The sequence below is a fragment of the Amphiura filiformis genome, chromosome 13 (assembly GCF_039555335.1).
Source record: "Amphiura filiformis chromosome 13, Afil_fr2py, whole genome shotgun sequence".
Classification (NCBI taxonomy): domain Eukaryota; kingdom Metazoa; phylum Echinodermata; class Ophiuroidea; order Amphilepidida; family Amphiuridae; genus Amphiura; species Amphiura filiformis.
In genome coordinates this window covers 37,503,776-37,531,323 of record NC_092640.1, presented here as the reverse complement: position 1 = coordinate 37,531,323, position 27,548 = coordinate 37,503,776, and the positions used below count along the sequence as shown (strand labels likewise).

General features: G+C 37.0%; 2 protein-coding genes across 2 annotated transcripts; both read left to right on the top strand.

The window, feature by feature from the left end:
- The first annotated feature begins 2,033 nt into the window (after positions 1–2,033).
- Positions 2,034–20,812, top strand: LOC140167275 (uncharacterized). Its single transcript, XM_072190609.1, has 5 exons — positions 2,034–2,108; positions 8,950–9,258; positions 14,250–14,381; positions 18,924–19,190; positions 20,162–20,812. Exons 1-5 carry the CDS (start codon positions 2,046–2,048, stop codon positions 20,810–20,812), a joined length of 1,422 nt encoding a protein of 473 aa, XP_072046710.1. The 5' UTR covers positions 2,034–2,045.
- Positions 20,813–20,892: 80 nt separating this feature from the next.
- Positions 20,893–23,919, top strand: LOC140168722 (uncharacterized). Its single transcript, XM_072192132.1, has 2 exons — positions 20,893–21,666; positions 22,713–23,919. Exons 1-2 carry the CDS (start codon positions 20,893–20,895, stop codon positions 23,529–23,531), a joined length of 1,593 nt encoding a protein of 530 aa, XP_072048233.1. The 3' UTR covers positions 23,532–23,919.
- Positions 23,920–27,548: the final 3,629 nt, after the last annotated feature.

The following is a 27,548-nucleotide window of genomic DNA, read 5'->3' as shown; positions in this document are numbered from 1 at the left end:
ATCTAATAGAAGCATGGTAGGTATAGGCCTACCTACCATGATAGAAGTAAAAATAAATTGCCTGGTACATGTACATCTATAATCTTACTATAGACTAAGACTGACTGAAGTGCTTTAATTTAATAACAGTCGATTTGAAAGGTTTTTTTTTTATTATTACTCCAATTCCCACAGAGGAAGCCCCGCTTCGTTTGGGATGGCCAGTTCGCCACAGAAGAACTGACTTACACCTGTTACTTTGAGGATAAATTTTAACCATGACTAATTCCCTGAGGAACTTGAACCAAAAGGGGGGGGGGGGTTCTTTCCTTTTATTTCATTATTTCGGCTTGTCAGTTGCCCGGGGTCAGTTGTTACTAATAATACATAATACTTTTTGGCAAAGAATTAAACAATTAAAATTGTATTGAAATCAAATATTATACATTATGTTCTGAAAAACCTGAAATGTCGCGAGAAAGTTCGTAGAAAGTTTACCAACAAATTAAAAACTTGTGGACCAATCAAAATGGTTAATCTTACGGACAGCATGTCACCTGGGAAACTCCGCTGCACCAAAGGTCAACATTACACGGGTCAACATCATCATCAGTGTCGACGAGAAATACAATATTTTTGGTTTGGTAATCTGAATGTGATTGTTTAAATGTTCTTCACGCTGAGCCAGATGCGATGCTCTTTGCAAATGAAGTGACTAACCACACATGCACACAGTAATTGTCGAGCGTTCAACCTGCCGATCAATATCCGACCACCGTCGATTTTTCTGGAGACTTGTTTGGTCTTCTATTAGACTCGCTGAGTCTCATGGACGCCGTTCCTATGTCCATCAGACTCGTATTTCCCATTTTGGATGTCAATGGGAAATACACACTTAACGATTTGCGCCGGTTATAAACTTGAAAAAAAATCTTTAAAATTTCATCAATGTATATAAAAGTGGTACCAACCGTATTGTGCTTGCTAATTTAAGACTCGGTTGAAACAAAATTAAGGATCGAAAGCATTTTAGTGTCCAAAAAGGCAAAATTATCGTCAAAGTTCTGCCGAAATCGGCACCCTTGCGAAGGGTCCAGAATTCGAATCGGGAACGAAAATATCCGATCTTTGCGATCAAAAACACAAAATTACAACTTTAAACATACTATTGGCAAAAGACATTATTACCAAACAATACAGAATAGAAAATTTGACATCATTTTCTCAAAATATTGAAAAATTTGCTCACTAGACATCGAAAAAGTACGCAATCCAATTCCCGTTCAAACGCGTGGGAAACTGAAAGTGCGATAATCGTGACTAGTCTTCTATACTATGCATTTCTTCTTCTTCTTCTTCCTTATAAGTGCCTCCCTCATATGTATGAGTATTTGTCAGCACTCACGTACAGACAAGCTGTACTTATTTTTACTCTGGAACTTAGAGGAGATGAGTGTATTTTGAAGTACAGTCAACATGACCGGGATGATCCCCTGCTCTTTTCGAATAGCCTGTGACGTTCTTTAACGTGCACACTACATTAATGGTAAGCTTACAGTTTTTACACATAATTTTAACTCCATGCAGTGATGCACAATGCACATATCATGTCATTGTCATGTTTAAAATCGGTGTAAAGTAATATTCAAATTTCCTTTTATTGGACAAAATTATGAGAAAATTTTGAAAATGTTCTCATCCAAATGAATGAGAAATACTACGTATTAAATTCACCTGTCAACAACCTGTCACAGATGGTTGTTTGACACTGAAATTAATGTGAGCTTCAATTTTGTCATATTAAAGGAATTATTATGTTTACTTTGTTTTGATGCAAAACACCTACATTGCGTTATTTGTGTCCAAATAGGTGAAGGAAGTCTAGATAAGAATACCATTATTATCACGAGACATTGGCTAATTTAAATTGATAGGAACTGCTGTACGTCAGTAGCCCTCGTGAGACCTGTCATCTGAGATTTTAAAAGGGATAAAGAGCAGAATTTTAAAAAAAAAAAAATCTTTCTTTCTTTCTTTTCACAGTTAACTTTTAAACAATTCCAAATATGGCAAAAAAACAGATGTCAGGTGCAGGAGATTTGATGAAAACAATGGACGACACAATAGAGGTTAGTGACCTTGCGATCTTTGTCCGGGACCATTCGTAATGACAGATAGATGCTCTACCGTATTCAACTGTATTCAGTACATTTTAGTAGCTCTTGATCAGAGCCCTCGTAGTACCTTAGAAGATCCAGTGATCTCAAGTAAAATAAACCCAAGCAAGTGACTAGTATTAGTAAAGGAAATGTATAGGCCAATCCCTGCCTGGTTTAGACCATTCTGTAAAAAATTAATACCACTCCCAGCAGTACATGTACATGTACAGAGCTTGCCGAAGGCAAGCTTCAGTATAGGCAAGCTACAAAGTCACCAACAAGTAAGTAGGACCACTATGAAGTAAAAATCATTGTCTACCTGAGATATTGGTCTACAAAACCCACCAACTCTGCGAAAAGTCCACTCACCGAGCCGCCAGGCGATTGGTCTTACTATTAGTGTCAGAGGGCATATGGCATGGTTTTTCTTTTTTTTTTTCAATTGGATGGAAAATAGGTTGGCTTTGGAGCAAAGCTACATTTTAGTAGAAATTACAATGTAGGTATAAATTTTAAAATGCAGCATGAATCCAAATCATAGAATTGACATTCAGGTAAATTGTCAAACTTAGGCCTCAAAAAATATATTTTTTTAATACTTTTTAAGCTGTAAATTGCGTTCGATTAAAAGGGCATAAATTTAAGTGACCCACAGCCTCATCCCCCACTTTTCTCAAAAAAGTTGAGATTTTTATATCACTGGAAACCTCTGGCTACATAATGTTTATGTACAAAATATTTCTTGCAGATTAATTTGTTTAGCAAAGATATTGTGAAATTTGAATTACGTTCTGGTGCACCAGAACGAAATTACAACGCATTGTCTATGGAGCAGTGTAATACACATAATCATGCATAACTCGCGAACGTAAAATCGGAATCAACTGAAATTTTGGGAATATGTTTTTTTCGTGGATATCTAATGAAAAATTACATAAATAGAGGATGCTAGGATCACGAAATACTCCTTTAAAGGCATTGGAACTTTTTTTCTCTTTTTAAAAATTTATTTTGATTTGTTAAATTTCTTAATTTCCTGATTTTTAAATTAAAAAAAAGTCTGGGGTCAGGCCTACTGGTCGGTCGGGTTACGCCAATCAAACAATTTTCTTTTTGAGGCTTAGCTGCCATTTTCATTTATCAATTAATGAACAACAGTTTCATTGTTAAATGCTGAATAGTAATGTTTTAAAAACAATTTTTAAATTAAAGAATTACCGTACTGACCCGAGTATAGTCCCACCTTCGAGTAAAGTCCTACCCCCAAATTTTCGAAAAATTTCAGAAATTAATTTTTTTTAAAGTTATTTATTTTTTCGGCTTTGGAGAGTCCCTGGACATAGAGCTAAATGCTAGGATCATTCATGGTTGATTTTTAAAAAAATTGAATTTTGCATGCATTTTGAAATCATTATAAATAGAGTATGACATGAGTACAAATTTATTCAAAACACATAGGCCTACCATTTTTTTTAAATCAACCATGAATGATCCTAGCATTTAGCTCTAGGTAGGGACACTCCAAAGCCGAAAAAATGAAAAACTTCAACAACAAAAAAAGTTAGTACGGTAATTAGTACACTACTAGAGGAAAAATGTCTACATACATTGTACACATATTTGTTTCACAGGTCATCCACCACAGGGTCCTACAAAGCTCAATTTCTCTCCCGGTGGGGGGGGGGCACATAAATCTGACAGTGTACACAAATTTTTCTTAAACACTCCCTAAATGAGTTTTACCCTACCAGCAAATTCATAAAGTAATTTTTAGAATTTACCCCCTAATGAGTTTTTGGCTAGTAAAAATGCAACAAATGTACCTTTTTGGACTTATAATTTACCAAAAACCACTACATATGAATATCCACTCGTATACCCAAGCAATTTTTTCCGTTTTAGAAAACTATTCTTGAAAATCAGCGGTTTTTAGACCCTAAATGCGTCCCCCTGCGTCACCCTTTTTACTTATTTGTTGGTCACGCATATGCGTATAGACCATTTTATGTGAACGCCCGCTAGGGTTCATCAAACGCCCCTCATGTCAACCAATTTTTTTGTACCTAGTCTTAAAATATGCCATTGGTCATAAAAATAACCTATATGGGTGTTTCCACAGTAATGAGACCCCCCTAGGTTTTATTGCCCTAATTTTTGTTCCTTATTTATTTTCATAGTTTAATTTAGGCCATTGTTAATCTTTATAAGTAAGGAGATAGCGAGCAAAAATTCAATGCCCTACCTACATTTTGAACATTTTGTCCAAATAAACCCTATGGGGAAAATAACGGTTGTAACACAATAACGGTTGTAACATGTGACTTTTGACGCACAACAGATACAAGGTTGTATTTTGAAAAGTTGACCCTGTATGGTCTGTGCTATGGTTTTCCTAGGTTAACATTATTGATTCATTCAATACAAACCAAGTGTAGGTACTCTGTGATCCATATCAGGGTTAGGATGTGGGTACAAAGTCATAAGGTTGCAATGTGCGTCAATGTTACAACCGTTAAAATGTTACAACCGTTACAACATTAAATGTTATGAAACATTAACAATGAATGATATTTCATCGTTTTATCCAGGTTTGTTATAATAAGAGGAACTATGACAATCATAAGACAAATCCTTACTGTGATTATTTGGTTCATTTTGTAAGTTATATGTCATTTTGACGTAGGCGTCAACCATTGACGCTTACAGAAATATGCCACTTTTGTGCGTCAAGAGATCTCCTGAACTATATATTTACATAGAAGTGAGTATTTCATAATTTTCATAACCAACTTTATTATGACACCTTGGATAATATGAAAAAAAATGAAATATTGTTAATTTTTTTATTTTCATGACATTTTGTCTTAAATTGTAACAGTTGTAACATTGACGCATGTTACAACCGTTACGACATTGTAACCCATCTCCTAGCCATAGTATGGATCAAACAGTGCCTGCACCTGGTTTATTATGGAGCAATCAATGGTGTTAACCTAAGAAAATTAAACCAAAGACAATACATAGTCAATTTTTCAACGCTCGGTCTTTTATTCATTTTTCGTCCTCTTGTGCGTCAAGAACTGTCAATGGTCGCATATATTAAGTTGGTACCCCCAAAAAGGTGGATTTGTCACATTTTCGGTGACATGTGTTGAATGTTTCGCTCATAAAAAATGTTTTAAGCATAGCAGGGATGCACATTTGGGCTTATATGAGAGCCTATTTATTTGTCTAAAAGTACCACAAACAAAAAAATAGATCCTGTAATCCAATTAATTACAACAGCTAATTAACTCTAATTAGTCAGGGGTGGATGTGGTGGGTGTGAGGGTGGTGGGTGTGAGGGTATGCACATTTCCTATGGGTGACTGTGCGTGTTACAAGTTTTTTCTTTGTAAAATATGTTTTAAGGCATAACAGGAATTCAAACAAAACCTTTATGAAAGAATATTAATTTCTTCAAAAGAATCACAACCATTTCCATTAATCAGGGGCTTTAATTAATTATAGCCATCACTTAATTACTCCTGATTAGTCAAAGAATGGAAGAAACTATGCAATTGTACTGTATGCAAGCTTGATCTATTCTACAGTGCTGTTACTTTGACTCAAAATAGAGATGAGTTCTTGTTGTCCAATGCTGATCACACAGATATAATTATACTCTGTAGTATTTCCTTATACTTTATATACATGTACTAGGCCTATAGTGAAAGATTTTCATGAAGTCAAAAGTACATACATTGTACACATTCTCATTAGGAGTAGATGTATGTCGCAACAGAGCACACTTTTGCCAATTATCATCACCCTGTATGAAACATTGATAGCATTGCTAGATGGTGAAAGTGATTCAACAATTGCATGTAGTACATGTCATGTAGGCCTACATATGAATATATATATTCATTCTTGATTCTCTGTCTTTAGGTAAAGTGTACTTGAACATCGCCGTCATGCTTTGTACATACATGTAGGCCATAACATGCAAGCTATATTTAGTCAGTAAATGTATAATTTTGACACACCCTATAATGTTCTATTCATTTGTAATACACAGGAAATCTGTGGAATTGACTTGAATTCTATAAACAATGCAAATATAACAAGAATTCAAGCGGTAGATTTAACTGTCAACATTTCTGCTGGGAATTTGGCCACTCAAGAATAGCATTTCACAGAGTCTATGGTAAAATTTGGCACACCCTGTATAATAAGCAATCATTTTATCAGAGTTTCATGTCATATGAGCACATTCTGTTTTCAAACTATCATAATCCAACATCAAAACTGAGATTTTAGTCAGTCATCTTAGGATATTGAGCTACTTCAGTGGGATTACATTATCATATAATATATTATGTTCGCTTTTTTGCACACCCTGTATAGTGATCGTACAGATAATCAATTGATACAAATGTTGTATTTTTGGAAAGAGCAAACTCTGTACTTTCTTAAAATAAAAATGAATTTCAGTTACTACATACTGGGAAATGATGAGACTGGCATAATACTATTCAACTTTTTGTGTGAAATTATTTTGTTACACCCTATATTACCTATCGATCACCCTGTATATTCAAATGCTAACTAATGTATTGGCAATCCTTGAAACATAAGCTTTCCAGAAATGTATGGGTTTACATACTTTTCTTGAACTACATTTGAGATATAACCAAAAAGGTGCAAAAGGAGGTGATTTCAACCAAATTTCCAAATGTGCACCAATGGGGTACGGTACCAACTTAAAAAATGCGACCCAATACAACAAATATGTTACAACCGTTACTAATTTTCCCCATAGGGTTTACATGGACAAATTTTTCAAAATTGAGGTAGGATATTGAATTTTTGCTCGCTATCTCCTTACTCATGAAGATTAACAATGGCCATAATTAAAATCTGAAAGTAAATAGGAAAAAAAGAAAAATAACCAAAAGGGGTCTCATTACTGTGGAAACACCCATATGGTTACCAAATTTAAATTCATTCAGATGTCGTCTTCTGGGTCCACCGTGAGCCTAAACTTTGGGCGTGATATCCTGCACTTATGCAGCACAATAGACATAAGGCAGCTATTCTAATACACAGATTTTCGGTACAAAATAATAGCTGCCATGTGCTTTACTTCTGGATTTGAGTATTTTGGGGAATGTTGGGTCCTTTTTCAGTCCCAAAAAATCATATTATAAGGATGTGATACCTGTTGGGACATGACAGTTACAAAAACTTAATAGCTGCTCTATGTATCAACATTTTAAATCAGACATTGCTGCCATTTAATATATAGGCCTATATACTTAAGATTAGGTTACAGTACATAAGCCGGTGTGTGGGCAAAGGATTAGAATTTGCCAGTTCATATATATTCAAAATTTCTGTTGTCATATAATTTACGCTTACGCAGCCAGGTTGGGCATGCATCTTTTACCTGTAGGGGCCTACTGCTTGACAACCTAAAGATTTATAAGATCCTCCTTGAAGGTGGATCTCACAAGAGATGACAAGATTGTTGAACTGTGTATGATGATTCTGAGTAGTGATCAGCAATCCATCATGTCCAGAGTCAGTAGGCTCCCCCTAACCTCTAACCAAATCAATGTTGTTTACTTTCAGTTTATAACTGCAAGTTAGTAATAAGCAATGCATTAAATGACCCATTTTTTATTTGGATTTTTTTTTATTCCACCCTGTATAACTTCAAGGTCACCCTGTACAGTGAGTTGAAATGTGTATATTTAAATTGCTTTTGCCTTCAGCTTTCCAAAAATGTATACTTTTGCTAGTTTAGGGTTGATAGTTGTGGAGATATTCTAATTTGAAACTTGATTGGTGTAAAAATTCATAATATTTGTGATGTAACGCTAAGGGTGGCGAGTTCAAAACACGTGACCATATACACCTCAAGGTGGATTGACTTGTAGTGTTGTTGCTGACCACAGAATGGCCTTACCTGTACAAGCACCTATGGCATGTGAACATGTAAATGCTGCAGTGTCTCAAAACACAATGAAGCAACATCTCTGGGACCTAACTGAAGAGATGGTTTCATTTACATTGTACACTCTTCAGTACTTAAAAGAGTGCAGACAGAAGAGAATTAAGCAAGCACTGCTAGTAAACTTCATGCAGTTAAACCTTGTTTAACTTTAACTTTTAAGTTTAGGCTCACGGTGGACCCAGAAGACGACGTCCGATTGAATTAAAATTTTGCGTAGGTTATTATTTCGACTAATGGCATATTTTAAGACTAGGTAGAAAAAATTCGGTTCACATGAGGGGCGTTTGATGCACCCTAGCGCCCGCCCCCCGGAATTTCTGATTCTCGTCTGGAGGATTTTTATGAATTGATGCCTGTGTGCATGAGCTGTTTTTTTTCCTTTCATTTTTATTGCAATGCAAAATCGACTAGCAGTTGCAATCCTTTTTTTGACACATTCTTGGAAAGCGATCAAGTATTTGTTTGAAGGTTCTGTACAAAAAGATATGCATGTTGCTGAATTAACTTTTTTTATCATAATAATGAATTGCTGCCTTTTGCTGGTGCTTTAAAATCAAAAGTTACACTTGAAAATTGAAAAAGAACCAACAAATGGACCAACTCTAGAAAACGTTGAGACAGGGGACGAGAAATCTGAGGGTTTTAACAAGTATATAGGTTAGAGCTTTTGTGAGCTTTGTCTCGAATCCCATAATTAAATATTATTTATCATACTTGTTGCTCGTCATCTTTTATTTGTACTGATTGTGTTCAGTTGATTTAAGCTGGCTTTTTTAATCTGATGTGCTTTTATATCCCTTTATCATACAGGAATTACACTCATCATTTGAAAATCTGAGGAAAAGAGCAAGAGAGGCTCTAACACCGCCAAGAAATATGCCGCCAGTATTAAGAGAAACTTTAAAAGATATTCCAGGATGTGAGGGTCTTGAGTATTTTTTAAATTCTTCCCGATCTTTGCGAGATATGGCTTCAATGCCCTTCCAGAGAAGTAGCGAAGAACGAAGAAACCAACCAGAGGCAAAGACGGCTCCTTTGCCTTCATCTACTGCGTCAAACGATACACATAGAGCAAGTTCCACAAGTTCACAGCATGCTGATCACAATCGACATAATGAGGTAACCAATTTAAATGCAACAAAGGTACAATTTGTTCGGCCTACATGTATAATTGTGAAGTTATTTGGTTTTTGTTAATGCCCAGCGTGCACGTTAATAAAGTCCCAGCTTATGCTCATGTAAATTCACACTTCCACACACCAGCCACACATTTATGCAACTAGCATAAGTGCTGCGCCCAACGTACTGCTTGCACGCCATTATATATCAGTACACAATGTTGTGAGTCTTATTTTTTCCACCAATTATAAGCTGAACAAACTTAAAGAGAGAGAGAGAGAGAGAGAGCAGTGGCGAACCTGTGATTTATGTCATGGGGGGAGGGGAGAGAAAGTCATGTTGGGGCAGGTAAACTTAGTTCCCAAATTGGACTATGTAAAAAAAGTCTCAAAAACAGATCAACATTTGCAAGGAAGTGCCCCGGGGAAGTGCAAGGGCTGAAATGCCAAATTTTTGTGTCAACACTTAAGCATTTTCTTTTATTTTCAGCCCATTTCACACAAATTTTTTTAAAATAAATTAATCTTGGCATTTAAACAATACCTTTCCCGTGTATCAAAGCCCTTTACATTTATTTGGTGGCTCAGTGGTTACGGCCTTGGACTCATAATCCGAGAGCTTGTTGACGTGCGTGGGTTCGATTCCCCGTCCCACCACCGTGTTGCGCCCTTGGGCAAGGCGCTTTACCTCGCTTGCCTCACCCCACCCAGGTGCAATGGGAAGCTGTTAGGGGTAGTCACAGTCGTTGTACTGATGGACCCTGCGCCACTTGTAGGCTGCAAACGTGGTTCCAACATATTCTAATGACGGCGGAATAAATGTAAAGCGCTTTGAGGCTGTTTACGGCATAAAGCGCTATATAAATATCTACATTTATTTTATTTTTTATTCCGCTTTCGATATGTCAGCCAGGGGCGTAGCAAGAGCATCAGGGGCCCATGGACAAGGAGCAGTACGGGTCCTTTTAACCAGGGCTGTATTTAGCCTACCTTATGGGGCCCTGGTCCAGGCTAAAATTTGGAGGCCCCGAACTCACGTGCCGAGGAAGACATGTGCATTTAAGTCAGTGGCCAAGTTTTGGTTTAACTAAAGGGGGACAAGGGGGGGGGGGGGGCTAACATATTTTGTTCAATTTTTTGAATGCGCACGAAGCGCCGAAAAATTTTACAATTTTGCCGTATTTTGACCATAAAACAAGCTGTTATTGGGGTTAAAGGAAACATGCATGAGGCAATTTTGGGGCCCCAAAAATTTTGGGGCCCAAATTGCCTTGGACCCGAGCCCATCTGTCCCAATGGTGTAAAAATCCGGGTTATCCGGCCTTGCTCTCCATTATCAGCCCTTATTTAATTTCCGCTTTTGTGCTCGGGGCCCCTGAGCCCTCGGGGCCATGGACTTCGTCCACCCTGTCCCCCCGCTTGCTACGCGCCTGACGTCAGTTGCCATACAATGACTGAGGCATGCTCATCCCTTTAGTGGCGCTCAGAAACTCAAAATTAGAGTCACGCGGTAGCTTGACCAGCAAGTTTTAACAAAAACGACTGATAAAGAAGAATAAACAGATGCACCGCGAGACTATATTTACACGGAACAAAACGCTATTGTTCTATGATATTTTTCGCTGGGTACAAAATATATCTAAAACCATGCTAAATCGTATTTACTGTCCAAAGTGTCATATTTTAATAACTCTTTATTTCAAAAAGTTACACGAATCTTACAGTCAATCCGATTGTTTGATAATAAACAAACATTCTTGCTTTATTTCACGCGGTATTTCATAGCCAAAATTAGTGGCAAATCATAGCTAATCATTCTGATATCCACAATCTTTCGACACTGCTACAGCCATACATGGCTGTCACTGTCGCACTAATTTTTCAGATTCACTTTCAAATATACCCAGGCATTTTCCTGGATACCCTACATACAAATTCTGGACCCCATTCGCCAAAAAAATCAAGTTTTTCACAATTCTTTTATTCTTTCCGGACCACAGCATATATTCATATTAATAAATACTCCACTTTCACACATCGTAATAACGGGACGCCCCCGCATGGCGAAGTGGTTAAGGCCATGGACTTCTAATCCAGTTATGAATTTTTGCTCAAGTTCGAAACTTCCCACCACTTTTTTTTAATGTTTTATTAATCAATTTATTGTCGTAAATCAAGAATAACACCATTTCGAACATCCATTGCTATTGTGATGATTATTATTTTTTTCATCAAACAAACATGTTTGATTTTTTATTCACATTTAGGCCTAGACCTTGGGCCTACTTTCACCATCCAGATGCTATCACCATGCCTGACTATCATGGCATCTTCGTCATTTAAAACACCGAAATTTATTTATTATTTATTATTTATTTGTCAGTGGCTCTGTTCACAGCTCAGACTGAAATTATATTTGATATAAATATTATAAATGAAAATCACAAACCGCGAAAGATCGCCAACAACTGCCGCTGAATATTGATATCCAACTAGATTTCCCCGCAGGGCTGAAGGGCAGGACTTAATACGGGGAATGAAAATCACAAACCGCGAAAGATCGCCGACAACCGCCGCTTAATAGGGGCATCCAACTAGATTTGCCCTAGGGCTACAAAGAACTACAAACCGCGAAATTTGGATATCCAACCAGATTGCCCGCAGGCATATCGATTATATGGATATCCAACAAATTAAGACCACAAACCGCGAAAGATCGCCAACAACTGCCGCTCAATATTGATATCCAAGTAGATTGCCCGCGAAATTTGGATATGGAACTATTGCCCCACAGGGCTTCAAAGAACCACAAACCACTTAAATATGGATATCCAACAAGCTTAAACTACAAATTAGCTCCCGATAGAGAGCAGGACTTGATGAGGGAAATTAAAACCACAAAACACGAAAAGATTACAAAGAACCACAAACCGCGAAAGACTAGATTGCCCGCGAGGCCTATCGATTATAAAGAATCACAAACCGCGAAATACGGAGATCCAACAAGCTTAGACTATAAACTAGCTCCCGATAGAGGGCAGGGCTTGATGAGGGAAATTAAAACCACAAACCACGATATTCAACTATATTGCCCCGCTGGGCTACAAAGAGCCACAAACCCCGAAATTGGGATATCCAATTAGATTGCCCGCAGGCCTATCGATTATTCGATTCGTCGGTCGCAACACATAGTGGCGTAGAGTGATTTTCAAAATTTTCCGTTTAACATAGTGGCGTATAGGTTTAGAGCTAGCTATTATCCTATAATAGTTAATCCTTGTTAACTTTTAAAGATACAGTTTAATAGTTTGAACCTTCAACATTAATTACAAATGGAATTGGGCCACTGAGAGATAACAGTGGAGGAGTATCGACTCTGTTACTAGTAGTATATCCTTCAAAAATGTTTTGATCGGAAACATATTTTGTCCTTCACGTACGCCACTATGTGTTGCGACCGACGGATTATAAAGAACCACAAACCGCGAAAGATCAACAACAACTGCCGCTTAATATTGATACCAACTAGGGCTATAAAGAACCACAAAACGCGAAATTTGGATATGCAACTAGATTGCCCCACAGGGCTACAAAGATCCACAAACCACGAAATATGGATATTCAACAAGCTTAAACTATAAATTAGCTCCCGATAGAGTGCAGGGCTTTATGAAAACCACAAACCACGAAAGATCGCCGACAACCGCCGCTTAATAGGAATATTCAACTAGGTTGCCCCGAAGGGCTACAAAGAACCACAAACCGCTAAATTCGGATAGCCAAGTATATTGCCCGCAGGGCTACAAAGAACCACCAACATTAAAACACGATTATCTGGGGCATTTAGACGCTTTCGTAGTATAGGCTTAAATATATGCGCATTTACCAGTTCCGACATGAAGTAGGCCTAAATCGGATTTACTCTATGTGTGTCTCTCTGGCATTGTCAACATTGGGTGTGTGTTGTTCATGTTTACATTTTATTTACATATTTACGTAGCCTTGAATAATTAAAATATATTAAAATGTTTATTGATCATTGTGTACGCCTCTGAACATTACAGTCACGCGTGACGAGCAAGTTTTAAAAATAAACGACTGATAAAGTTTTGTTTAATTATTTATTGTCATGAATCAAGAATGGCAACTTCAAACATCCATTTTTCGTTTTATTCGTTTTATGGTGCACTTCATAACCTGACTTTCCAAGCTTGGAGCTGCTTGGCTACATTCATAAAAAGAAAAGAAATCTACCAAAAAAAGCGTTGACAACGTGACAGAAATCAGCAAGTTTAAAAAACCCACCTCGCTCACTTTTTGAAACTTGGTCCCATTTGAACACCAACAGCAAATCAGTGTTTTTATTTTATTTCAACAGAATACAGTGTTTCCAACAAGATTACAAACAAGCCTACTTGTTATTCGTTTAATTCAATCATTAATCATGATATTATAAAACAAAACACAAAAAGATATTGGCTTATCATGCAAGAACAAGATAATAACCGTTCAGGTCGTTCCAGAAAGCTTACAAATTAATATCGCATCTGCACATTAAAGATACATAACACTTCTGGAAATGTTTTAAATTGATGTAAATATGATAAAGTTTAAATCAGTACCTTTTACAAATGGGACCAAGTTTCAAAAAGTGAGCCGAGGTGGGTTTTTTAAACTTGCTGATTTCTTTACGTTGTCAACGCGTTTTTTTGGTAGATTTCATCTTTACACTAGTGGGTTTGTTATGGATTGTCACATACATATGTATATGATTTTTCAAGCAGTAATTTATTTCATATTTTAAACACAATTTCTGATTAAGAAATCAGACGAGAAGGTTTTGGAATTATGATATGAATTTTTGGATATTCTTTCAAAATGTTTCACCATTAGTCCATCAAGTTAACACCAACTCATGCCGTGAGTTTGAAATATGTAACACTAAATTTGAAACCTCTTAAAAACAATTTTCTTCTTGGCTTCTATTCACAGAAAACAGGTAATAAGACTCATCAGGTCTACCAGAGATCACTGAACATGGAAGGAGCAGCCACCAGAAATGAATCATCACATGGTTCCACATTGGAGCAAGGCAAGATATCAAAGGCTGAGAAGCGCAGAGAGGTAATAGGCCGGATAAATACTGGAAGTTTTTTTGGGAAGGAACACATACGGTCATGTTTCATATGGTGGGACCCCAAAATAGTGGGAGGCGTTCCATTTTTCTCTGTCCAATTGCATAAAGTTTGGGCTCATTATACAGCTTGATCATTCTATTTTTCAAATATGTGACATGATCAAGGGGAATGAGTTGGATGTCACTAATATTGTTTTTGAGATATTGGCAAAAACAGTGTTCAAATTCTTTTGTTTTATATTGTTTTCAGCCATTGATAAATTGCTCATAACTCGTAGCATTCGTAAACTGCCAGAAAATGATGTAAAAAACTTCTAATTGAAAATTGCTGACATGTGACTCTGTCCCCTTGATCATGTCACATAATGTCTCATAATTTGAAATGATCGTTTATTTAATTAGTAAAAAATATTAAAATGTTAACGAGGACCAACCTGGAGGACAAGCAGTAGAGGATAAGCAGTAGAGGAGTATGTGCCATCTCTATGAGAAATGTTTAGCCAACATATCTTTTTGAATTTTGAATTTTATCATTCCCAAATTCTGTGCTAGGCATGCAAATCATATCTGAAATCAAAGCTTGTTCATAATTCATTATTCATATTCAACTATTAGTTTGATCTATTTCATGTTTACAAGTATTCAGTACTCACTGAGAACTGTAAGTCAAGACTCAAGACCCACAATTTTTCCTTTTTCACTACACACAAATGCCAAGATTTTCGGTCACAACATGCGTTTTGGCTTTAAATTGTTGTATCTTGAGAATCATACACCCTAAGATAGGAAAAGTATACATTTTTGGAAAGCACTTTACCACAGGAATCCAAATATGCAGTTAAAATAAATGTAGGATATACTCTAAAGAAAATATTTTCAAAAATATAACAAACATTTGGTCCATGAACTTTCTTATTCTTATTTTTTCACACCCTGTATCACCACTTTGGTCAAATATAACAAAGCAAAACTATACATTTTATTGGAGCTCATAGTGTGGCCTGATTCCTTTTGAGGTATTTAATATCAGTAGCAAATGCAATAAATTATCAATCTACTAGTAAAATAAAAGGTTTTTTGATGATATCACCCTATATATTTTCTTACACACCCTTTATACCAACTTAATTTTACATAGTTGGTTCCTTGGAACATAAGCTTTCCAAAATGTATATTGGTAATTGGTGTGAGATGTATAGTTTTAGACATGAATCAATTTTAAGTGAAAAGGAGGACAACTGATCAAAACTGGTGCTTGTAACACAAATGTGCCCCACCATATTACTAGGCATGTCCACTAAAAATTGAAGTACTTTTAAATTGATTCAGACCTAACTTATGGGATGGGAATTGATGAAAGAAACATTTTGGCGTTTAAATAATCTTAATCGGACGTTTCATTCCAGAGATATGGCCTTTCGAGTGTCACGGTTTTATATAGGGCTGCTAGAACATGTTAAAAAGTTAAAGTCCAAAAGGAATACTAACAGAAAGTGCAACTTTAAGGTACTTTTTCTTAATGTATTTATTAACTATCTTATCTGGAACATTATATTTGCTTATAACAACATGAAAATAAGATCATCCTGAAAATTTAATCGATTTTGTTGACATACAACAAAAACTATAAGACCTCAAAACCCATGGTTTGTTTGTTGAAACCTCAAGCATGATCACAGATGGCCGCCATGGAAAATATCTCCATAGAGGAGATGAACAATAAGTGCATTATTTCAAATGAAAAGCGGTAGTCTTAAACATTGTTCAATCTTTTAAGGTCAGCACATTTTATCTTCAAAAATTATTATATTTCATCATGGCATAAGTTTGGTAACATTAATCACTACCAATTTTGAGAAATTTGCTCCAACTCAAAGGTTATCTTTACTACATTGAGCAATACACTGTGTGCATGGAAGCCATGATGGTCCCCGGTTTTATACTCCCTATGAAATGGACATGGTAGTGAGAAGTGCACGGGAAGTGCATGATTTGAGATGGGCCATGTAGGCTTAAACATTCTTAAATTTCTTAACATCCTACACATTTTGTCTTCATAAATAGTTAAATTTTATGAGTATGTAAGTTTGCTTGTCTGATTCACTCCAAATTCGGAGATAATTGCGTTTGAACACCTGATGCACGGAATGGTGTCACTTCAACCTGTTGTAGTTCTCATCTCATTAAATTTTTCATTAAAAAAGTTGATCTCTTCATGCAGGAAGGTCCTCTCTATTTACTGACCAAACAGGAAAAAGTTTGGTGAATGTTTTCTGGTGGAATCAGGAATTTCTTTGAAACACCCTGATATAGGCCTACATTTGGATCAAAACAAGTATGTACGCCATTTAACATGCCTGGGATTTCTTGTATCGATCAGTTTCTCCATAGACAATACGTGTGTGAGTGCACGCACACAGTAAATGAAAAATCGTTCTAGTGGAAACTGTATTGAGAGTGGGCATCCCTAATATTACTATTATATGTAGGCATACAAAATGCTTGTATGAATTAAAATGTAATCTAATCAACCCTAAAAAACATACCAACCCAATCATTTTGAACCAACAAATTATAGGATAAGATATGTTTTAATACTATGGCCCACTTCTTTCCGAACTTTTTCAAAGAGGTTAATAACTGCGCATCGGTTATTTGGAGGGCATTGTGAAAAATCTAAACATATTCCGAGGTCCAAAGCAAAATGTTTAGATTTTTCACAATGCCAGACATATTACCGATGCAAAGTTATTAACCTCATTCATAACCGTCACTTTGAACTTTACAAAATAACACAAAAGTTTCCTCAAAAGTTGGTAAATATAAACAATTTTTACATCTTCCCTTTCCCAAAATCGATCAGGCTAAAACAAGACGACCAATAACAAAAGTGTGTGTCAGAATCTGTTTAAAAATGGTAGGGCACAATCCAAATATGACAGCCAGCGCACGCGCAGTTTGTTGGACGCACACAATTGACCTCCGCGTGCGCCGTATTGTACCAATTACGCATTGGAACGCATTGGATATTGGAACAATTACGCATTTTGTGGTTTATTAAGAGATTTTGTGAGATATTAATGACCTCGATTTGCGCTCGCGTTTTCACAAATAACAAAATATGATTGGATCGCAAGCATCACGTTTATTAACGAGGTTATGAAATATCCATATTCGATATAGCTTTGGCAATTAATTTTCATAGAATATCCCAGTTAAACATGAGCTAACATGCATAAAATATGAGAAAGATTTTTTAACACAAGTCTCCACATACATAATTGACAACCGGTGCATAAATTTCACTGACCATCTAGGATTTGAACCTGGGACGTTTTGATCACCGGACCGATGCTCTACAAACTGAGCTATATGAGTCAGATGAAGAAGGTTGTCAGTTCAAATCCTGCCTAAAGTTATTGTCAGTATGAATGGGAATGAGTAGTGGACAAAATGACCTATACTTTGATCAGCTCGTAATCAGCGGGAATTATTAGACTTACTACTACGCCGAAAAGTAGACCCACGTTACGAATGATATTGTTGTTCTGCCGGGTCTATATTTTGCGTGTTAAAGAAAGTTGACAAAGTATATGACTTCAATTAATAATTTGTAATACTTATGGTGAGATGTCACAAGACAATTCTACAATAAAATATATTGATATTAATCCGCGATGTTATAGGGCCCGCTGATTATAATGAGCTGATCAAAGTGTAACTCCTGCTCCCTTGCTGCTCCCATAAAGTTTAATTTATAAGTCCCATTCCAGTCCCAATCCCTTAGAACTGTCTAACCTATCCAGGGCCGGATTTACCATAGGGCCAGATGGGCCCGGGCCCCCAAAATTGCCCTGTGCAGTGTGCTTCCTCCATTTTAGCTGAAAAAACACCATGTTTTGGGCCAAAATTGAAAAATTTGGCCTGTAATGTAGCAAAATTCAGCTTCAATTTGGTCTAAAATAATATAAAATTCAAATTTTTTCACCCGCTTTGCGTGTATGTCTTGGTAAAATCTAAGAACTTGGCCACTTGAGTGCACATGCCTACCTCACGGTGCGTTTGGGGGCCTCCAAATTTTGGCCTGGCCCAGGGCCCCCAAAAAGGTAAATCCAGCCCTGAACCTATCTGTCTAACCTGTCTATGCTAGGAGTGATTCTTTTATTCTCTACCAGTTTACCACCTTTAAAGTCGGTATAGTCAATTTCTATTTGCCAGCGAAGTGGTTACATAACTCCTTGGTAACTGGATCACGCTCCTTTTGGAATTGATACATGTCATAGACTTTGTGTTGTGATCATTCCGATCATGATTCAGGACTCAAAAAAGCGTGATCCAGTTGTTATAGTGATAATCGGATTACACGTAGCACTTCGCTGGCGAATTTTAAAAACACAATGATATTCATGGAGACCCATCACCCATCACTCAAACATTCTCATATTCCAAGTTTTGAATTCATTGAATTGCTCCAATATTTATAATTTTGCCTTAAATTTAAACCCGTCTTTGCACGTATCCTTTTACAGCCACGCGAATCAAGACCACCAGCAACTATCTCAGTAATTCCTTCAAGCAATGAGGAGACCAGTTCTGTACTTACTAAAGCAATTGGGACATTTCTTACAAGTATCAACCAAAGTAGTCCATCTAGCAGTAACACGACAGGAGTTGCTCCGCCTGTGACACCAAACAAATGTAGTGTGAAGAGAAGAAAATCTTCTGACTATGAGCCGCAGGCCCTTAAAAAATTCAAGAGTAATCTGAGAGAAAAAGACAGAGGATTAAACAAAACTGTAAGTACGGTACCTTACGTTTTGTCAAGCAGTGTTGCCAAAACTTTTCAGTGCCAAGGCGCGCCACATTGAATGACTTTCAAGTAGCACAATTTTGTTAAAACTCCAAAAAAGCAGCTAAAACCAGATGTAATTGTGCGGTTTTACCCAAATGTAGAACATAAATCGCCCAATTGGCCAGAAAAAAGCACTTGACTAATAAAACTTCAGGTGTCAATTTGAAGTTACTGATTGATCAATAAATGATTACAAAACCCATTGCAATATGGAGCTTCAGAGACTCAAAACCTTCATAATTTGAAAGGAAGATATTGCTAAATTACCGTCGTAACCTGACACTTGCAAAAGTAACCCAATTTTAAGCAAATAGCGGCATGGTTTTCTGAGTAGCAAGCAGCAAGCGCTTACCGAGTAACCCAATTTGGAGCCTAAGGCACAGCGCTGGCATCATTGTTGCCAAGCACTGCTCTAGCACAGTGCATGTTTTGTATACAGGTGCTGAGCCAACTATTTGAAGGGGGACCCGATCAATAAATTTATTCAGCTTGCTTCACTCACATCCAAATTGGGCAGCCAATATTTTTATGGTGGTTATTCTAGGGGAGCCAGAAGGGGTTCCCCCTTAGCCTTGGAGTCAGAAATTGGGTACATAACGATGGCCAATGTAACCATTTTCACTGTTTCTGAACATGTTTTAATGTATTTCTGTTTTTTAGATGTGGGGGGGGTAGGTGCCTGGACATACCTCTGTTTAATATTATTTATTTATTTATTTATATTTTAAAATATCCACCATTTTAGTCCACGGTTAGGCGATGAAAACATGATGATACACACGTCCGCGGTTAGATAGCAATACACAATGTCCTTGGTTGGCTGCAAACACACACAGGTTTGTATTTAAAAGTGTTAACCATTTGTGTGTCGTGCTGTAGAGCATCTTTAAACATTTTTCTTTTTTTTCTGTCTAGCACCTAGAGACATTTAAAAAGGATGGATTGGTGTCAAATGTGATGCGTAAAGACATGAAACCAGCAACATCTGTAGCAGCTACTGCCACTGTCAATTCAAGCCAAGATAAAGCTGCTGCTGCCACCATTGCACAATGTCATCAGAATTACTCGAGAAGGATGCAGTCAAGGAAAGTGAACTCAAGACCTGCCACTGTTCAAAATCAAGGTCAAAGGTTACAAAATGAATTTGTTGTGACATCCCCTTGGACAAATCAGAATAAATCAGGAACCCATGCAAGTAGATGTAACTCAACAGCTTCTCCCGTGGTTGGATCAAGGCTACAAAATAGAAGTGTTGAGGTGCCTCCTCGTACAAATAATAATAAATCGGGAACTCAATCGAGTAAAGCTAACTCAACCACTTCTCCCTCTGTTGATCAAAGGCTACAGAATACATTTGGTGTGACATCCTCTCGTACGAGTCAAAATCAATCAGGAATTCAATCAAGCAAAGCTGACACAACGGATCCTTTTGATTTAATTAGTCAATGGCTAGATAGATTTGCTCGTACAAATCAGAAAAAAAAACAGGAACTCGATCAAGCAAAGCTAACACAACCACTTCTTTTGCTGTTAGTCAAGGGTTACGGCAAAATATATCTGGTGTAACCAATCAGAATCAACCAAGAACTCAATCCAGCAAAGCTAAATCGACAGCTCCTGCCACTGTAAGTCAAATGCCAGGAAATATGTCATCTACACCTCCTGCGACTAATGCACAAAAAACCATGATGAAGAATCAAGCAAGGCCTGGAGCAAGTCAGACCCATCTTCCGGCATCACCTGTTACAGTTTCATCAAGCAACGGAACTAATAGGAAGCTGCAATCAAGCAGTGTTAGCAGTCTGCCTCAGCGGAACACATCTCCATCCATGCAGGCATCTAATCAAGCAAGGCCTGGAGCAAGTCGGACTCAGCTGCAGGCATCACCCGTTACAAGTGCTTCAAGCAGCCAAACTAATAGGATGCTGCAATCAGGCAGTGTTAGCAGTCTTCCTCAGCAGGATACATCTCCATACATGCTGGTGTCTAATCAAGCAAGGCCTGGAGCAAGTCAGACTCATCTGTCCGCATCACCTGTTACAAGTGCTTCAAGCAGCCAAACTAAGAAGCTGCAGTCAAGTAGTGCTAGCAGTCTTCCTCAGAGGGTCACTTCTCCATACATGCAGGCGTCTAATCAAACAAGGCCTGGAGCAAGTCAGACTCACCTGCCCGCATCTGTTACAGTTTCTTCAAGTAACCAAACTAAAAGGAAGCTGCAATCAAGCAGTCTACCTCAGCGGAGCACATCTCCATCCATGCAGGCGTCTAATCAAGCAAGACCTGGAGCAAGTCGGACTCATCTGCCTTCATCACCTGTTACAGGTGCTTCAAGCAACCACACTATTAATAGGAGGCTGCAATCAGGCAGTCTTCCTCAGCGGGACACATCTCCATCCATGCAGGCATCTAATGTTAACAAGGTAAGCCTTTGCAAGCAATGCAGTATTTGCAGATATAGGATCCACAACTTCCTAACATGTTTTGAAATAAATCTAAAGAATATTTTACAAAATGTAAAAAAGTATGTGTAGCTGTATTTGTTGTACATACCTGGACCACTTTATAACATGATTCAGTGCTAAAATAGACTGAAATAATAAGGGTAATGGTGGCCTAAAAGGTCAAATAGAAGACAAAGGTTACAAATTTGGTGAATGGTATTTTTATGGTCGGAAAGCCACCACTAGTTATACAGGAGTGGCATTATTTCTGTGTGTCTCTCTGTCGGATGGGCTGGTTAGGAAAATAGCATATCCAAAGACAAAGTAGCCCCCAGCTACTGCTCAGTGGCATAGCTAGGAGGGAAATTGGGGTCAGCGAATCGATGCTGGTTAAACATTTTTTGGGTCAACCAATTCAAAATTTTGTGTACTGATATATGATATATAATATGTTGCCAAAATTTGCGATTTGCTTCTTCCCTTTTGAAGGATTAATATTGCTACAAATTTGGGCATTTGAAATTTTATTTTTGTCCATAACCCCATTTTTACCTGAGAGGACTGATTTGGACTGCACCAATGTAATAAAAAGCAAGCACAACTTGTGGTTTGTGAACTGCTGTGTTGAATAACAACCTATTTGAAGCAATTGAAAACTAGGCTTGTGTGCAACTGTGCATGGGCCTGGTTTTGATTTATTATGTTCTCGCCCGATGACCCCCATAAATCCATAACTCACCCAAAGCCACTTGTACTTGGAAAGTCTCAGCCTTGCTTCTGTATCAATTTCATATCAAAGTGACCCGTCCCTTGGAGCATGTACATGTACACATGTATATTTGGTATGTTTGTTGGTGTTCATTTTTCTGTCTGTTATGTAATCTCAGGCTTTGCCTTTTATTGCTTCACCACATTTTTGCTGATTTTTTGTCTTTTATTTTTGTACGTCCCGTAATAGAGATAAAATGAAAATAATCAATGAAGAATTCTTTGTTTTAATTTCAATAATATTACATTCATTGCAGACTTCAGCATCAAGCATCTTAGAATCAATGAGGGAGGAACTTATGTGTGCTATCTGTACGGAAGAACTGGATGAGCCAAAAGACCTCAGTTGCAGCCACTATTTCTGCAAAGCTTGTCTGCAAGAATGGGTAAATTCGCAAGGAAACAAGACAAGCGTCAACTGTCCTGTGTGCTTCCAACCTACCCAGTTACCAAATAGGGGTGTTGACGGCCTGAAGACAAACATAATAATTCGAAATTTGGCTCAGCAGGTAAGAGAAGCGAGACAACCAGATCAGCAAGATCAAGTGGTGTCATCCCCTCCACATTCTGCAGGACCGACGGAAGAGCAGAATAAAGTGAGAAGACAAAGGATGAACAAAATTCAAGAAATGAAACTTAAACTCGATAATAACTTGGAGAAGCTCAAACAGCAAGGTAGGGACTTTGACCAGAGTGTTGATCAAATAACACAGGAGGTGAGACAATATAAGAATAGTTTGATAAAACTAATTGAGAAAGATGCAGCCGATATAATGATATCGATTCAACATCAGCAAAATGTGCGTAAAAGTCGATTTCTTTTCCATGAGACCAAATTTATACGGTTAAAAACAATTCTGTCAAACTTTAGTGAGGAAGATCTAGAAGACGACGAATCGCAGGATGCTATTGATTCTGGTACCACGGCAACGACAAAGCAGAACAATGGAGGTGGAACTAAGAAAGTGTGGGACTCGGAAGTCCCAAGTGTACCAGAAACCAGAAAGCCAAGGTTTGAGAAAAGTAATCTGCATGCGAGGATGGACGTAAGCCCTGTTGGAAAAGTACTTTGGTGACATTAGGTTTCACTTCCTGGAGAGAATTTATCAAAAATTGAATCCCTCCTGAGGTTTGTATCTGTTAATGAGTTGACCAGATCACAAGGATGTCATTATAGCTAGAGGCAGTATATAACACAAATGGGTCAATGAGTTACATAAAAATGACCTTGTGTGGTATTTGGTTCCCAGGAAGTGAGTTTTGCCTGAGACAATTTGTGGTTAAATGTTGATCCTCACTACAAGAGTTATTACCACCGATTTGGTTGAAAAAGGAAGTGAGACATGATTAAATCTCTCCAGGTAACAAAACGTAATGAAATGATGTTGAGTAGATGAGGACATTATACATGGTGCACAATTTATAAGTTCCCCCCTAAATACTTTTAAAAATAAATCGCAAAATATTTAACAAAATGCAATTGACATGTGTAGCCTTATTTGTTTTACACCTATGGAACAAATTATAGCAACACATGTTCATTACGTTCAGTCACAATGGTTCATTATGTAAAAAAAAGAGGCTCTTTAAAACTCTGTTAAAAGTTGCATGAGTCCATAGGATTCCACACTCAAACAATACAGAAGGCCAGGTCTATACATGCATTTGTTAAAGAAAACCTGACTGCTATGGGCTCAGGTGCAAATTTTTGAAATGTCCTCTTTCCTTACACAATTAACCATTGTGACTGAATGCAATGATGTGTGACGCTAAAAATTAGTCCACAGGGGTAAAACAAATAGGGCTATACATATCTTTTTATATGTTTACATTTTGTAAAATATTTTTTGACTTATTTTAAAATCTTGTCCATCTCCCTTAGAATTTGCTATTTCCTGTGTGGTAATTTTCGTGTACTGTTATTTACGCAATTTGATGTTAAAAAGACATTTTTGTGATTGCCCAGTGTTGTCCAGTACTTGCAACCCTGGAATACATTATCACATGTTCGTGTGACCAGCTCCAACAAAACTTGGAACAAGTGGCCAGACATGTTTTTGAGTTATAGGCCTTTAAAGATGACATTCCCATAAAAAAAATCTAATTTTGGAATTCTTAATTTCATGGTATTTAATTGTGACAGTAAAGTGGACTTTCAAATCCTTAAAAGTACTTAATAAAAAGAGGTTTTATATTTAATCAATAAATAACACTTGCTAATCCCTATTCAATCCTGTGTAAGGCAGGAAACTAATTGGCCCATTACTCAGAATAGCAATTTTGCAAATATATCAAGGTATCATTTTACAAAATTATCCATATCTTTAAAAGTATGGATGCTTTTTATATAATTTTGGTATAATTTTAAAGCCTACTGGCTAGTGCTTACATTGTTATTCTTCAAATCATGAAATGACAAAAATGCGACTTGTTCCTGGTTTTGTCAGTGCGGGTCACATATGTGTAGAACTGTTAAGATACGGGAATTCTTGCTTTTTTTCATTACTTAAAATGTACTATTCTGAGTGTTTGTAGTAGTTTAGTCAGTATTAGTTGTCTATGTATATATAAATTTGCTTGGTCCGTTTTACAGATACACCTCGCATTGACACCTCTCAGTGTCATCGCCCCGATATCTTCATGGCAGAAATCGCCATGGTAGGTTGAATCCACAGCCCCCCATGGCCATTTTGTTCTGACCTGTTTAATAGTTTTGAGATGCATAATGGGCTGAGGGACATCCGGCTAAGGCTATTGACAATAGCCCGGTGACTGACCTCTCTGTGTGTGAGTGAGTATGGTATGCGCCATGAGGTCATCCGCTTTTAGATTGCCTCCACATGTGGCCTCACGCTGCGCTATAGTTCGCACATATAAAATCAGAATTTCTGTAAGTTTTTGAGTTCAAGACGCAAGCTGCTTTCTCAATACGCAAGCTAACGACGATCATATCCTTTCAACACATATATTCAAGTGCAAGGAAAAAAATATGGCTTCTTTAGAATAAAAAAAATTACAGGAGATATTCATCATTTTCTACCCCAGTATCCAAAGATTTATCGTCTGAATATCAAATCGTGCATAGCACATTCACGTGTATCGATCCTGGGTATTGATTTTAGTGTCTCTGCTGTACCAAGTAATTATTAACCAGGCGATGTCGCTGTGCGCACCTCTCAGTGGGTATAACACCTATGTTTCAGATGGACATTTTATTTTTGATTGAAGACCATACATGTACATGATGCAATCCATAAAAATATTTCTTATAGCCCCCTCTCGAAAACTAGTGCATTACATACGTACTTGCTCAATTAGCATTTTGTGCAAATTTTATTACACAATTCGATGCTGTTCTTTTTTTAATGGACCTTTTCATTTTACATGTAAAGTCTATGGAGATTAATGTTAGAGAAGGCTGGAAAAGGCGCTATAGCCTCATAGGCTGTTTTAGACACTTTTAAGTTTTTTTAATGAGGTTTTAAAAAACCTCATTAAAAAAACCGCATCGAATTGTGTAACAAAATTCCCATGGTATGCTGCTTGAGTAAGTACAAATATAATTGAATACTTCTGGAGAGGGGGCTATTGCTAAAACAAAAAATGTCCTATACCTTAGTGGTTATGAAGCAAAGGTGATAAAAGCCCTGTGTCCTAGGGTACCGGTCGATATGTAGCAGTCGACATGTGTGGCAGTACAAAATTAACATGGCCCTTATTTCAGTCCATTTCCAAGATATTTTTGAGCAATTTTCACACCTAGTTTTTTAGGAAATGTGGATAACTTGGCTTAGAAAATACTCATATTTATGACGTTCCAAGAGCACCTTTACGCAACCACCTTGTCATCCCTCAAATTAAGAATTTGAAAGGGCACCTCGGGGCAATTGCCCTGTTAGAAATAATTAAATCTAGGTTGTGTAGAAATTTTGACCAAGAAAAAAGTTGACGTCATGAAATGACTGTGCCTGATTTGCGAAGAGGGACTATAAACATAAACATTCTCAATGCACAGAACGTATACTGTTGTTGTTCACAGAAAAAAACTCTGAATTAAGTATTACAAATTTAATGTTTTTTAAACATATGGATAAAATCAGCTTTTTTTATATATTGGTAAATTGTGATATTACAATTCATATGTATATCAATATCATGAGAAATATTTGGGCTAAAAAATAAAAAAATAATTTGAGCGTAGAATTTCAACATGATCAATCAGAGACTAGCATATAAACCATGTTAAGTCCACAAACTCATGTATCTGATTTCCCTGTGCGATATTGCAATGCTATAGTTATTGTAGTTTCAGTTGGATGAAATATTACAAAGCAAACGCATAGTAACAATACTGAATGAGAACAATAGTCTGCATATTGTTATGCAGCATTGTTATGGTAAATAATAGTACAGCTCATTGTTGCTAATGTCAAACTTGTCAAAGTGATTGTGATTGTATGATGAGAGCATGACATAGTGTCCGCTTCATTTACTTACGTCATAGCCCGCTGCCTTGAAAATTAATTTCGCTTCAAACGGGGAAAGAACACGTACGAGCCCAAACTTTACCTACACAATTTCTCTTTTGTCAGGAGAAATACGCATAAAAAATTGCAACAGTGTCAACTTGTAATGTAATAATTATTCTCTTGAATAGAGATAAACTTGTTTTTGCAATAGACCTGCCCTTTAATGGAAGTAAAATAGGAAATCCTTAAAAAAAGGTATTTTTTACATAAACACAAATTATGTACAATCTACGAATAAGTTATGCAAAATTTCTACATAGTTAACAGTGTATTTATGTTGTTGGGTATATTCTTTTACCCAATGTCTAGGTAATATTTATATATTTATAGGTATTTATTACATTTCCTTTGTTAATAGCAATGTTAAGAAGTTGCTATTGTACTTCAAAATTACGGACTTTTTAACATGCCCTAATATTCATAATTGAATTCGATTTGGAAATAACTTTTTCTGAAGAAATTTGTTATGATAATTTGATGCCTTGTGGTCAATGGTAGGTGATGTGAGCTGAACCATGATAAACCTTTGAAGAGTGAGTGTACAGTCCTGGAATGTGTGGCACA

What these genes read in the sequence shown, in the direction of transcription:
- LOC140167275 (XM_072190609.1), top strand. Translation starts at nt 2,046, where the DNA reads ATGGCAAAAAAACAGATGTCAGGTGCAGGAGATTTGATGAAAACAATG. An exon ending in CAATGGACGACACAATAGAG is followed by an intron (nt 2,109 to 8,949) that starts GTTAGTGACCTT and finishes TTTATCATACAG; the next exon opens with GAATTACACTCATCATTTGA. An exon ending in ATCACAATCGACATAATGAG is followed by an intron (nt 9,259 to 14,249) that starts GTAACCAATTTA and finishes TTCTATTCACAG; the next exon opens with AAAACAGGTAATAAGACTCA.
- LOC140168722 (XM_072192132.1), top strand. Translation starts at nt 20,893, where the DNA reads ATGTCATCTACACCTCCTGCGACTAATGCACAAAAAACCATGATGAAG. An exon ending in AGGCATCTAATGTTAACAAG is followed by an intron (nt 21,667 to 22,712) that starts GTAAGCCTTTGC and finishes CATTCATTGCAG; the next exon opens with ACTTCAGCATCAAGCATCTT.